The sequence below is a fragment of the Natrix helvetica genome (assembly GCF_964273705.1).
Source record: "Natrix helvetica genome assembly, chromosome: Z".
Lineage (NCBI taxonomy): Eukaryota > Metazoa > Chordata > Lepidosauria > Squamata > Natricidae > Natrix > Natrix helvetica.
In genome coordinates, this window is record NC_138554.1 from 111,919,890 (window position 1) to 111,935,269 (window position 15,380).

At 33.1% G+C, this 15,380-nt stretch overlaps 1 protein-coding gene across 7 annotated transcripts in view; it reads right to left on the reverse strand.

Moving 5' to 3' along the window:
- Nucleotides 1–15,380, reverse strand: part of ARMC3 (armadillo repeat containing 3) — a 135,197-nt gene that overhangs the window by 21,886 nt on the left and 97,931 nt on the right. For all 7 annotated transcript variants that reach the window (XM_081932921.1, XM_081932920.1, XM_081932916.1 and 4 more), the window contains 2 exons: nt 10,337–10,489; nt 10,116–10,221 (listed from right to left, as the gene is read on the reverse strand). In XM_081932921.1, the coding sequence (XP_081789047.1) occupies nt 10,116–10,221; nt 10,337–10,489 (259 nt within the window). The remainder of the gene's footprint in view (nt 1–10,115; nt 10,222–10,336; nt 10,490–15,380) is intronic.

Consider the following 15,380-nt stretch of genomic DNA (forward strand, 5'->3'; position numbering starts at 1 on the left):
ACTTCCAAACTCCATTGGTCAAAGCACTCAGCCCCAGTAGTATTAAAATCTGATTCAATACAATACAATACAATAGTAGAGTTGGAAGGGACCTTGGAGGTCTTCTAGTCCAACCCCCTGCCTAGGCAGGAAACCCTATACCGTTCCAGACAAATGGCTATCCAACATCTTCTTAAAGACTTCCAGTGTTGGGGCATTCACAACTTCTGGAGGCAAGCTGTTCCACTGATTAATTGTTCTAACTGTCAGGAAGTTTCTCCTCAGCTTTAAGTTGCTTCTCTCCTTGATTAGTTTCCACCCATTGCGTCTTGTTCTGTCCACAGGTGCCTTGGAGAATAGCTTGACTCCCTCTTCTTTGTGGCAACCCCTGAGATATTGGAACACTGCTATCATGTCTCCCGTAGTCCTTCTTTCTCTTAAGCTAGACATACCTAGTTCCTGCAACCGTTCTTCATATGTTTTAGTCTCCAGTCCCCTAATCATCTTTGTTGCTCTTCTCTGCACTCTTTCTAGAGTCTCCACATCTTTTTTACATCGTGGCGACCAGAACTGAATGCAGTATTCCAAGTGTGGCCTTACCAAGGCATTATAAAGTGGTATTAACACTGCACGTGATCTTGATTCTATCCCTCTGTTGATGCAGCCTAGAACTGTGTTGGCTTTTTTGGCAGCTGCTGCACACTGCTGCCTCATATTTAAATGGTTGTCCACTAGAACTCCAAGATCCCTCTCTCAGTTACTACTATTGAGCACGGTATCATCTATACTGTACCTGTGCATTCCGTTTTTGTTGCCTAAATGTAGAACCTTACTCTTTTCACCATTGAATTTCATTTTATTAGATAGTGCCCAATGTTCAAGTTTGTCAAGATCCTTCTGTATCTTAAGCCTATCTTCTGGAGTGTTGGCTATTCCTGCCAGCTTGGTGTCATCTGCAAATTTGATGAGTTCCCCATTTATTCCCTCATCCAAATCAATGATGTAGATGTTGAAGAATACTGGACCTAAAACAGAGCCTTGGGGTACTCCACTGCATACTTCCCTCCATGTAGATGCAGTTCCATTGAGAAGTACACGTTGAGTGCGGTTGGTCAGCCAGTTACAAATCCATCTGGTGGTGATGCTGTCTAACCCACATTCTTCTACTTTTATCTAGTAGTAGGTTATGGTCTACCTTATCAAAAGCCTTACTGAAGTCCAAGTAAACTATATCAATGGCATTCTTCTGGTCCACTAATTTTGTCACATTATCAAAGAATGCAATAAGATTAGTCTGACATGATCTGTTTTTGACAAATCCATGTTGACTTTTGGCTATTACTTTGTTTGCTTCTATTCAGTTACAATTAAATCCAGACTTGAATGATAATATCTCATTCAGGGAAAGGCTTGAGAATATGAGTAGGTCTTGAGGATTTTCTTCAAATCTGATGTGGTGACAGCCCCTTTCCTATAAGTTCAACTATCTGCTAAGCACAATGAAATCTGGCTGGGCATGATTATAACATGGCTTATTTTAAGGCAGCAAAATGCACATATCCATGGTTTATTATTTTGATTTATCAATTGCAATTGGTAAACAACATTGCAGAATTCACTGTCTAAATATTGATGCATGGTTTGGTTATGGCTTCTCGGTTTTGGGGCCCTGCTCAATGCTCTGACCAGTTTGTCGAGATGTAGAGTCTAAGCAGCAAGAAAGGAAGGCAATACAAATCAAGAATTGAACAAATAAGCTCTAATATGATGCTTTGTTTGTTTGTTTGTTTATTAGACTTGTATGCCATCCATCTCACCTGGGGGTGATTAGAAATGACAATAAATATGAAAGATTTAAATTTTATAGTTTAAGGTCATTGAATTTAATGCCACTAATTATTAAATAGGTATGCACAGGATTATAACTTTACAGAACAATCATATTATTATACATGTTTACTTAAAAATAAATGCACCAGGATTCATTGTTTTTTCCATAAATAAGTATTTATAACAGTTCAGCCTTAAATTAGAGCATACATTATACCAATTATTTTTATTTAACTAGGAATGCTTAAAAAACAAAAATAGTTTGTGCAGAAAACTCAGATCATTCATTGGACTCATTCATTTATTCATAGGTGCTAACAGAAGGACATAATCAGGTGGCAATCTCAATTATTCATGGTATCTCCCATTTATATCAGCATACTATATGTCCCATTGTGTTAAAAATACTTCCTAGCTGGATATGTTTAGATGTGCAGTCTTCTTCAGAAGTCTCATTGAGCAAAATGGAGTTTATTTCTCAATTGGCAGATACAAACTTGTAACTTTAATCTCTTGTACCCAAAATACAAAATGGGACAAAATAGCAATTGATGTTTACTATTTATGGTTTTCCATTTCTTTTATTAGTCATATGCAATTCAATTTCATCCCAAGGGTTTTTCACCTAGTTTATATAGTCTAGCCCTAACCAATAAGCTTCAACAACAGAACAACATTCCATACCTTTTGAACCAATCACAGAGCTATTGTTAGTTATAAACATCCACCATTCCAAGGAATGGAAAGGTAATGTTGGAGAGCAGCAAATGAATTGTGGGGACCATCCCTCCACCTTTGGAAAAAGTGTCCCAGTTGTGAAAAATTATGCAGGAATTGGCGAAACAAAAATCACAGCAAAGTATGTTCATCTTCATACATTTATTTTCAGAAAAGTTCTTGATGACACCTATGTTTTCAGGGAGGAAATAGTCTGTTCATACTGAACATAAAATTGTCACTATTTAATAGCTAGTATATAGTATTTATGTATAATATTAGCTAGTATATAGTATTTATGTGCAATATTATACTGTATGATTATCTTATTGCAAACTGTGGTGAAACAGTTCTGCTCTGTAGAAAAAATTGTTCTGTTTGTTCTCAAAAACACAATGGAATACTAAATAATTAAAAAATGCTACCGTATTGTAATAATACTGACAACTGTGCATTCATTCATATTTTACTCAAACTTTTTTTTGGAAGAGAGAAAGTTGCAGAAAGAAACAGTCTAATTTTCTATTCACTGACAGTTCTTTCCTTTTGTATTATAATGTTATTATTTGATCCACTTTTTCATTGATTAGTATTATCCACAATACATGCAATAAAGAGTATTCCATTGCAAAACCTATTTATTTGCATACATTTTATGCCACATATTCTCAGAATTGGTTTCACTGAGTTTGATGGGATTTATATTTTTGAACAATAAACTGAATTGAATGCAGTCAGAGTTACAATCTAGTGAAGCGGTTTAGTCAAAATCTCAAAAAGGAATAACAAATTTAATAAGTCAATTAAATAAAGCACAGAAGCAAATGCAATTATGAACGTTAAGAATTCTTTTTTAAAAATCCAATGAACTAGTAATAGTATCCTAATAGAATTTTGTTTCTTAGATTATAGACCAAGAACAAAAAATACCTAAATACATTTTTTATCACAAAGTCAGTCTTTAGGCTTCAGCGAGGCAACTCCCTTGATTTCATCTATTGAAGCAATAAAAATTTAAAATAAGCAGGAAGTTGCAAATGTCCCTCACTCCAATCCAGTCAAAGATTTTTTAAAAAAACATTTAAGTGGAAAATATTTTTCAGATTGAATGTTGATGGCAGTAACTAATTTATGATAGAAATTAACTGATAGCCATAGGGCTTCAAGGAGCCAGATGTTGATAAAATAATCTTAACCAATGTTTTATATATTTTAATACTGTCTCTACAATGATTGTCATTAATCTAAATGATTTAAGTAGAAATCCTATATACATCTATGTGGAGATTTCAGGAAGAAAACGCTGTATAAATTCTGCACATGTGAGTACAGACCTTCCTATTAAGTTGCCAATATCTGTTTCCCATGCAATGAAGTTTCCTACTTTAAAGACTTAAGGCCCAATTTAAGGCTCAGGGGTTGCCACAAAGAAGAGGCAGTCAAAATGTTCTCCAAGGCACCTGAGGGTAGAACAAGAAGCAATGGGTGGAAACTAATCAAGGAGAGAAGCAATTTAGAACTGAGGAGAAACTTCCTGACAGTTAGAACAATTAATCAGTGGAACAGCTTGCCTCCAGAAGTTGTGAATGCCCCAACACTGGAAGTCTTTAAGAAGATGTTGGATAGCTATTTGTCTGAAACGGTATAGGGTTTCCTGTCTAGGCAGGGGGTTGGACTAGAAGACCTCCAAGGTCCCTTCCAACTCTACTATTGTATTGTATTGTAATTACCTAGAAATGTAATTTAGGATTTAAGACATTTTTTCCAGGTAACCTTTTTGTAACCCCACACTTGGGACTTACTAGTGAGTAAGCTCAGCAAGAGCTTTCTTCTTGTACAAAGAAATGTTTCTGATATTTCTACTAACAGGTACTAATAAATTCTGCAGACTGTCACTAGGGGTCACTGTTATGTCATATTAAGAATCTAAGTATTACTGTATTGAATGATAATTATGAGAAAGGGTTCCAATGAAACATTTATAAATTAGGCAAATAATAAAGAAAAAATGTCAAAGTATTTGCATAAATATCATCCCATGTAAATTCTTAAGTGTTACTCTTGAAAGTCTGTAGTAATATTTAATATTGGAGTGCTTCAACAATAAAGATATCCATAAAGTGTTTGTTTATTTATTTGAATCCTGGCTTTATTACTTTTTTCAAATAATTCAAGACGGTGAACATATCCAATACATCTTCTTACATGCATACTTCATATTACGGAGATTACCAACACATATTTCTGGCATAGAGAGAAGATATGAAATTGTTCTTTGGAGATTGTATTTGGAAACTATACTAACAATACTTCTAAAAACTTCCAGTTATATTTGTGATCTTTCCAATGAGTGGAAATACCTGCTCTTCGAATGCAGTAACACTTGGGGAGCATCCCAACTATTTTTCTTTTGTTTTGGATCAAGAAAATTAAATTGAAGCAGAGCTGGAGGAGGAGGAGAAGACGGAGGAGGAGGAGGAGGAGGAGGAGGAGGAGGAGGAGGAGGAGGAGGAGGAGGAGGAGGAGGAGGAGGAGGAGGAGGAGGAGGAGGCTGATTTTATCCAATCTAAATACCACATAAATTTCATTCCTTATGAGGAATAACAATTTGTCAGACCATTTTTGTTCCTCTGATAATCTGATATCCTAAATCAATTGTCTTTTAAAACAACTACAGATTTCCAAGAAATTATAGCAAATATGAAGTTTCCAACTATTGCATAGATTTTTCCTCTAATCTTCTTTGTATAACAACTGTTTACACTGACAAGAAGCTTTTGCTAATGTAAGATTGATAAGGCAACTACATCTTACATTTAGCAGTTTATGTCCAATGTGTATTCTATAGCTGTAGGAATGAATTGATCAATTATCTCAAATAACATGTTTTCAGGAGGAAACTGTACAATGGCCAATAGATGGCAGTAAAACTATAAATTAGATACCAAGCCATGAAGGGAATATTGTGCACACTTAATCACTAATCAGTACCTGCTTTGAACACCACTTATGATTTTGATTATTTCCTATTTGATTGATAGGAAATGGCCTATCACTGGCTCTCTCTTGGCTAGCATTCAGAAAAGCAGCTAAGGCAATACATTGAACATTTGCTGGGCTACTGTTATCTTTGGTATGTTTATTTTAATTCCTATTTTTATTAATTTTACATCTGGTTTTAAGTTGGCTTATTGGCTTTACTTTTTAGCTGTTCTGACAGACTGCTGTTTTTATTGCTCTTATTTATTTTATTGGCTGCTTTGACTTTGTGAGTCACCCATAATGTTTGGATGGAATTGATAATAAATACTTTTATCGAATACAATAAACAAGACATTGAATTAACTTTGATTCCTCCCATTCTCCTACTTCTATCAGGGTTGTTGAACATGTCACAGGAATTGCCAATGAAACTGGAATGCATGGTGCCTAACAACTGAGCTCATGTTTACCTATCTACCTTTCAGAAAATCTGTCTTCCACTTTGGAAATAGAAACTGTGGCTGGTGTGTGGTGTGTGTGTGTGTGTGTGTGTGTGTGTAGTGTGTCTGTGTGTGATACACAAACATATACATATACACACACATATACATATACCTGGATACAGCTTTAGATCAATTGATGCTAATTTGTAATATTTAGTGCATGTAAACATATTATTAGGTTCAATCATTTAGGATTTATAAGTAAGATTATTAAGGAAATAACATTTTATTTAGCAGGGTAATATGTTGCTACTAAGCAAGATTGGGCCTGGTTAGTGCTTGGAGGGGGCCATTAGGGAATTCCAGGTCTGTATTCTATTCTGAGAAGCCAAAGAAGAAATAAAAAAACAGCAGTGGCAAACCACTTCCATTTTTGTGCCACAAAAACTATTTAAATAGGTTTATAACAGCACCTGTTATAAAGCTAAGTGCAATTTAGAAATCTTAATTTTTAAAGTAAAGAATTGGATTGATTGATTGATTTGGAGTGCTTTTATAACACTTTGCTCATTCTTACACTTAGCAACACACTTCCAAACAAAATATGAATCATTTTACATTTAATGCACTAAATAATCATAAAATAATTCTGGCCTCAGGAGTTTGGGTAAAATTACTGTCAGCATATTAGCTGACAAATTAAAAAAGCTAATCACATTAACTTGCTTTTGCCTCTGTGGTAGAGCAAGAATTAAAAATTGGCAAATACAAATTATGCTAGATATAGAAAGAAAAATGGCTTTACCACAATTTTATACCCTTTTAGATCATGGAGCATATACATGTAGAATGTTCTAGATTTAAAATGATGAAATATTCCTGACATCAAGATTCTAGTAATTAGTGCTTTTCAAGGAAGAAATGACAGATGGTGGCCCTGTAAAAAGCAGAGCTGATGAATGTGGATGAATGAATGTAGGCCCATCAAGTAGACTAAATCTTTGATAACTCCTTTCCAGACAAGGAGAGGATCTGAGATTATAAACAAGTGTTCCAAACAGCTACTCCTCACAAAAAGCTAGCAATCTCCAACTGGTTAGAGGAAATAACTACCATGTTTTTTGGAATATAAGATGCACCTCCCCCCCAAAAAAGAGAATGGAAATGTTGGTGCATCTTATACACCAAATACAGCCATTTTTGGCCTCCCGAAGCCCCGCTCCCGCGTCTCATTTTTGTGAAAAATGGGCAAAAAATGGGCCATTTTCCACCAAAGGAGTGTGTGTGTTTTTGCCTTCCCCCAGCCCCGCTGAAGCCTGCAGAGTGCTCCTGGGGGCCAGGGAAGACAAAAACTTTTTTTCTTACCTCTTTGAAATCGTGGTGCATCTTATACACCAGTGCGTCTTATAGTCTGAAAAATATGGTACCTTGCTCAAAACACATCAATGTCTGTGAAAGAACAGTAAGTATAGTTCCTTTTCTAATATTTTTTGGAAATTGCTTTGCCAACTGTTCTACAGCTGTACAAGTCATTGGATTGAAAGTTTTATAGGGCCAGTTGAATTTTCTTCAATCTTTAGTGTAATAAAGTTTAACTACAGGTTTAAGAATGTATTTATTTTTTGTCAAGATAGATTAAAACTTTGATTTTAGAAAGTTATAAACAATTAATAGTCCAGATAACCTTGAAATAAGATTTTGGAATTAATTATAAAGAATCCTTCCCATTTGAATTTTCTGGGGGGGAAATAAGATTTCAAAAATTGGACATTAGAGGAAACTAAAGATTACAATTAAGGAGAATACTCAAATTTGATTTTTAGTTAGATAATTAAGCAAAATATTTTAATATATTAAAGGACATTTTTGACTATTGACCCAGTAATTAATTTTAAGGGTCCTCTATTAATAGGTAGACTGTGTTTAAAAGGTGTCAAGAAGAGTATATTTTATCTGACAGGATTGAAACTAATCTAAAAATGGATTTAAAAATGACAGTTACAAGAATGATGTGAAAAAAGATGATTCATTGGACATACAAAAGAAATGGGCTAATATCTTAATCATTGAAAGGTATACACAAACAGCAAACTAAGACAGAATTATATACTGGATTTACAAAAGAGGTTTGTAAAAGTTTTGAATAGTTTTGTGAGAAGAGACAAAGAAAAAATGAAAAGAAATCAAGCTATAGATTATTATTTGAAGACACTAAAGACTAAGGATATTAGAAATAAAAGGGATGGATATAATGCTAGCTTATTTGATCAGAGTGCTGAGATCAGGATTGTTTTATGATTTATCAATAAAGATAGGATATGAAAATATTGTTTGTTGTTATTTAAGACTTATTGTGATGTAGAGTTTAGGGTTAGTTACTTTTCTATTTCTTTTCTTTTATTATATTTTTTATTTATTTTTCTTTCTTTTCTGCACTTTCTACTCTTTCTTTTTATAACTTTATTTCTTTAGTTTTTACTGTTGTAATTCTAATCTTTAATAAAATTACTATATAAAAATATTTTAGTAATTAGCAATCACTGGAGCTAAGCATCAAATTTATTCCTTTCTCAAATGAGATTACAAAAGAAAAAGAAACTATGTGGATTCACTGTCTAGAGAATAGCTTTAATAGGTAAATCAATAGGTTGTATCAATCAAGTTTACAATAATTTCTAACTGTAAGGAAGAGAAGAGCAATTCTAGAAAGGCTGGGCTCTAGAGGCATACGGCTGGTTGAAAAGCTGGCCACAACTGAATTATAAAAAAGGATTATCAGAGAATATCTATTTCATTTTTCCAGAGAATGAATGAGTAGACAATGTCTACACAAAATGAATAATATTTCAACTAGTGATGTTAAATTAATGTCAGCAGCTATTAAAATTGAGTGAATAATTTGTGACATAAAATGTACTGAATACATTAAGGCTATATGAGCCCGTAGGCTTTTCTATTTTATTTACCATTTGTCAAAGTCTAAGAAGTCTTTTGAAAATTTGACTACCTTATATCCCTTAAAAGTTTGATTACTTGCTCATTTGACTGTGTTTATTTAAGTTACAGTTAGTTTCCTTATTGAGTGAAAACAGCTTTTTCAAATTTAATATGGAAGGAAATATTGTAAATTGAAGAGAAAAATATTTGCATATGTGAATCCATATGCTGACTTGTTTTCATTATGTTTCCTGCTTGAGCCCACAAATATATGCCAATTATAGCAAGATAAAGCAATGTATCTAAAAGAAATAGCAGACATAAATGCTGATTGTCCAATCTATAGTTATTTGTTTTCTTATAACATCCAATTGCAATCAAAAATTCTGTTTACATTTAATCAACCAAAAGAATCTTAAAATTTATCTTATTTTCATTTCATATAGAATAGTGAAATAGGTCACACTGTGTAATTAGAGAAGCTCCAAATTTTTGAAAAAACAACTAAGGTAGGATTGAACCTAATTTTTTAAGTGCATTTTACAAAGATAAATTTACAGAAGTATATTCAGCATATATAACACTTATAGGTACTTAATAACATTCAGTCTATTTAATAAATATCTGAACTACAGCCAAATTTCCTTGATGATAGAAGATATTAATAACATTCTTTTTTTCCTTGGGCAAGTATTATAGATATTTTGTTTTCAGTGAGGTGGATCCACTTCTATTTATCAAATATTCTTAACCACATGCTCTTTAATGCCCTTTGATGAATCTAAACTCTATTGAATTAGACTGTTGACATTTAAATTTTGGTTAGCATTCAAACAATATCTATACATATTCACGGATGTTATAGAATAGGGAGATTCCAAAGTAACACATCTTTAGCAAAATGTAAACATTTCTAGGGAATTCCTTTTTTTATTTTTTGTGCTTAGCTTTTCAAACTTTCCAAATATGAAAATTTTCATGAGAAAAGCACACCCAGACACTAACTAAAATAATAATACCAATTAGTTATATTTTATTAATACAGTAATAATAAAAAACAAGCATGCAGTCATGCTTAGTTAAATGACGCAGATATGACATGTGATGTGAAATAAAGGTAACAAAAGCACTGTGCCAAATTTCCTACCAATTGTATAAACTAGAAAAATTGAAAAATATATTTCCTGATTAAAGTGTCTAACAATCCTCTATTCATCTTGAGCTTACCTTACATTGGCAGGATGGGCCGTTGTTAGATTAACCAGAGCTGTAGCAGCAGCTTCCTTTACCTCTTCATTTTCGCTGCTTAGCAACTGAACAAGCTGGGGAATTCCTAAGAGAGGAGAAATGTACCGTATATAGGCAGTTTTAAATTAACTATGGAAACCTTGTAAATTGGTAAATATTTTTTTCTGGATCATAATTCCATTGTCACCATAACTATTTACCTAAAGCTCCAGTGGTTTGTTTACTAGCTAAATTCTCACACATAGCAGAGATGGCTTGAGAAGCAGCTATTTTGGTTCCTTCGTTATCCGTTCCCAAAAGAGTGATAAGACATTTTTCAACTTCTTGTTCATTCAAGATCTTTCTGTTTTCAGCTGTTTATAAAAAATAACAATAAGTCATCATAGATACTAACCTTCAGTTAAATAAGATGGTGCATGGGTAGAAAGAAAGCAAAATATCCATTTCTATGCAGATATTGTTGCCAGCAAATATTAACATTACTATATTAATGTAGACTGTTAAAAGTATTAGCCTTTAAACAGAATTCAAGCATGGTGAAGTCTGCAGAAATAAAGTAATCTTTATTAGAAAGAAATCTATATTTCTAATCAGGAACTTTAAATAAGTGGGTTTGCAATATTAAAGAGTATGTCCACTTTAAACAAAACATGCATCTGTAGCCCTCAAATCTATTCTCAGTAGGTTACAATGCTTCCACTCAATTAGTGCTAATAGGAGCCATGTGTATGGAAATTAAAAGGTCATTCTTCCAGTAGAGATACTGTGTATTTGACAGTTGCAGTGCTAATCAAATTAATGCACAGCCTAGATACAATGGAAGAGTGGTTAAAAATGTGTTTTATTCCTCTTTCTCGGATCCCTTTACTCTCCATGCAAGTCCAAACTAAAAAGATTGTTAATGTGCCCAGTTCCATCACCTGATGCTAAGCATTTATGTGAATACAGTATACTTTGACATTATTATACTGGTGTATTCTTCTTGATGTATTTAATGAAGTCAAACTCAATTCTGTACTCATTCAGGATTAGAATGAGTGGGTTTGCCACCCACAATTCTTTCTAAAGTGATGAATAAATTGCAAAGATTGCCTGCTCCCAATCCCACCCATATCATATATTATTAGAATGTGGATAATTCAATGCTACTGTTAATGTTATGTATTCTAGCTAATACCTAGAAAGGCGTTATTGCTTTTAACTTAGTTTTTTGAAGAATGGGAAAAATAACCTAAAAATATTCTAGAATGCAAGTTATTATGAGAAATGCAGATGTTTCTATATCAGTACTGCTTCATTTAATTTAAGCATACAAATATCCTGAAGCATTATCTACTTTTCTTCTGAGAAGTGACTGAAAATTAAAGTTTAGCTTTAACTTTTTCAATTAAAATGTAAATATGATATATTGTTAATTTTAATTCCAATTCATTGCTAAATAAAAATAAAAACCATAATTGTTAAATGAAAGAATTATTTGTTGCATTTAATATATTCAAGCTACAGGAAGAATACTTTTTGTGTAAAATAATTATCCAATTGATTCTGATAGCATTACTCCATTTTCAAGATATAGTAAGGACAAGTAGCTCTTAAAATCTTTTCATCATGACTGAAATGTTATATTGGTGAGAAAGACAAAAAACAGGTCATTATTGGTGGTAAGTACACTTTGGGGTCTTTTAAATTATTGATGCATTGTTTTAATTTATAGTTCAGTTGAATTCTCAGGACATCTCAATGGTTTTGTTCTCGTTTGTTCCTTTATTACTTAACCTTTGATGGCATATCTCAAATTTCTCTGTCCCTCCCCAAGGCAGTTCTTTAATGGATGCTTGTGGGGACATACTAACTTGACAGTTTGGCAATATGAACCAATAGATTAATTCTGGAATGGAAAAAATGGGATTCTTAAAAGAAATCTTATCTTTAATTTAAAATATTTATTTCATACATTATAATAATAAGAAAAATCAATATTTTTCATTAGATGCCTATCTACTTCATTTGCTCATATAATTTTACTTTTATGCAGCTTAATAGGGAATTTTGTGGATGTTTGTTTTATGTAAGACTACTGAACAAAAGAAAGCAGAAATAAGGTTTGCCATAGCAGCCATATTCAACAGCAAGCACGCTAGAGAGGGCATTAATTGGGATTACAGATTGGCTTGTCTCATAATGGACTTTGCCTCTGGCTTGATGCTTGCCAAACTTGTGTGTAATCCCTAGAAGTGGTCTCTAGAGGATTTTCCATTCTTCAATCATTTGATTTTGATATAGCAAGTTATACTGCATTTACATTCTTGGTATCTGGAACAAAAGTACATATTATATTCTTGGTTTTTTTTGCACAGAACAGTCATGATAAAAGGATATTTGAAATATTCATTGCTTTGATTCTGAAATTTGAACAAAAGGAAACCAGATGAATTTTTTCCAAGCTTAATAAAATAAGCTAAAAGGATTAAAAGAAAATTAAAACCACAGAAAAACTAAGATTTTTAGTGACATTAAGATGATAGCACAGTATTGTTTCCTGGAACAAGACTGAAATTGTCCCAAAAATTACATTCAGTTGAATATAGAATGAACTATTTATCAGAGTAGTAAAACTTGGCTGGATACCACTTAGTAAAAGTAATACTAATATTAACAATTAGCATAGTATGATAATAACAATATAGGATGACAATTACTCTTCAATGCAAAACAAATAAAAATGGATACTTGTTTAATAGTTTTGTTCAATATATAGCCAAAAGAAAGTCTGAATTAATTCAAATTCATTCTCAGAGTAACTTAATTTATCCTCATATTAAGAATTACTGCCTGGAGGCTTCTATTGCTTTTATACTTTATTAGTGATTACATTCTGGCTTGATAAACTAAACCCAGATTCTCCAGAATATTGTCTGCGGTTATTAATGGGGAGTTATGATAAAGTTCAAGATAGTGGCTTTAATCATAGAGCTGTAACCATCATTTGTACTTTCTTGGTTCCCCCATGATGCCTACTGAGCTTTAGGTTTCAACTGATTTTATTTTTATATTCTTTTAACTAAATACTATACTATAAAAGTACCTGAAACATTTACTTTGAGGAGTTAAACAGAATCCTACAAAGTTAGGAATGAGGCCTCAATACTTTTCTTTTGCTGTGACTCCTGGAGCCTTCTTCTACTACAACCCCTGAAAACTGTCAGTATATTCCTTCCATTTTGTGGGAGGAAATACACGATAAATGTAGACCTAATCCTAAAATAGACCTAATATAGTAGAGAAAACCAAAATCCCTCCCTAAGTATCTGCTTCTATGAATGGGCCTGCTTGTTTTGCATCAGCTGTCTATGACCTGAATGGAGACTTTACAAAACCAATTGAAATCCAGAAGGGAACAAGAGAGGGATGTGCTTTATCTTCTTCATTATTTATTCTAGTGGTGAAATAGAGATATTAGATCAGATAACAGAGCAAAAGGATCACAAATATAAGTGCATCATTGTCATTTGCTGACAATTTGGTATTGATTGTGCAAGACCCGCTAGAGAACATTGAATATGTTATGAGGAAGATTAAAATGTTTGGAGAAATGGGAGGTTAAAAAATAAATAAATCAAAGACAACAGTGCTGTCTAAGAACATAAAGGTAGAAGATCAAAAGAAACTGGAATTTAGAATTGGCTTTGAAGTCATGAAAAAGGTATAGTACTTGGTGGTGACTATTACTGAGGAAAATTCTAAGCTTTATTACAGTAGAATGTGGAAGAAGATAAAATTGGATTTAAATAGTTGGCAAAAATTAGATTTGTCACTAAGGGAAGAATTTCAGTAATTAAAATGAATATACTACCTAAAATGTTATTTCTGTTTCATACTATACTGATATTGATTAGCAATTCTACTTTCAAACAGTGGCAGAAAGATATATTTAAATTTATTTTGCAAAAAAAAAAACCCACCCACCAAGAATTAAGTATAAGCTGCTACAAGATTCTAAAGATAGAGGCGGTCTGAGTTTGTCAGATCTTAGATTACGGTATATTATGATGCCTGTTTGTTATGTTTAAAAGATTGGATAACTTGTTCTAGGTGGTGGCGATCCCCGAAAATTGGATGTGCACACGCCAAAAAAGGGCCATGCATAGGCTGAAAATGGGGTGCATAGAGGCCAAAAACGGGACCCGTGGAGGCTGAAAATGGGGTGCAGAGAGGCGGCCATAGGTGGAGACAGCGATGGGCGGTGATGGCACCGATGGGTGTCAGCGATCCCTGCAGCCTGGAACTACTGATCGGAGGTATTCTGGGAGGCAGATCCAACCGTCAATCAGCTGCTCATACTAAATCAGGCTGTGCTGAAGCTGACCAGGCTGTTTGATGTTTGCTGCAAAGAGGCAAATTGCTGGGAGGCAGAGGCAAAAAAAAATCTTGTTTTCCTTCCCAAAAATTAGGTGCACCTTATAGTCCGGAGTGTCTTATAGTCCCAAAAATATGGTATATATTTTGTATGTATATTTTGTATATACACACAGACAAATACATATATTTGTAAAAGGGAAGGATAATTTATTGCTTTTTCTTTTCTTTCAGAATTCAGCCAGAGTGACATGTTATATGTTAAATTGATTATTTTCTTGAATTCATTTATTATATAGTAAATTCTAGGAATACTCTTCAAAAATACTTTTTATGTAATTAGCTTCTTTATTCCTGCTTTTGTGGTTAAAAACTGAAACTAAAATATGTATCAGGTTGAAGATCTATGTGGATAGTAATATTTCCCAGAAATAAACCAGTTAAATAAAATAATAATAAATATATATTGTCCCATTGATATCAGCTTTAAATAGACTATGATTAGGTCCTAAAAATAAATCTACAATTTGACTTGGTTATCCAACAGAGGAGGCAGTAGAGAAAAAGAAATAAAATGTACAGGACAAGGTTTCTTGCATTAGAAATTATGTACAACAAATATACATAAATTAAAATAATAATGTGAGAAGTGCTAGAAATAACTAATAACCAAGAGATGGTTGAAATAAGAACTGTCTAAGTCTGACACAGCTTATGTCATCAGAGTCCCTTGAGAGACTTAAGAATCTTATTACAGACAATAAGAAGTACATTATTCTCTATATTATTACATTTTGCTATATGACACTGCTGTGCTTCAACTGCAGCTTGACAAATCACAATATAGATGCCACTCTAAGACATATTTAAACAACATTGTCATGCTGA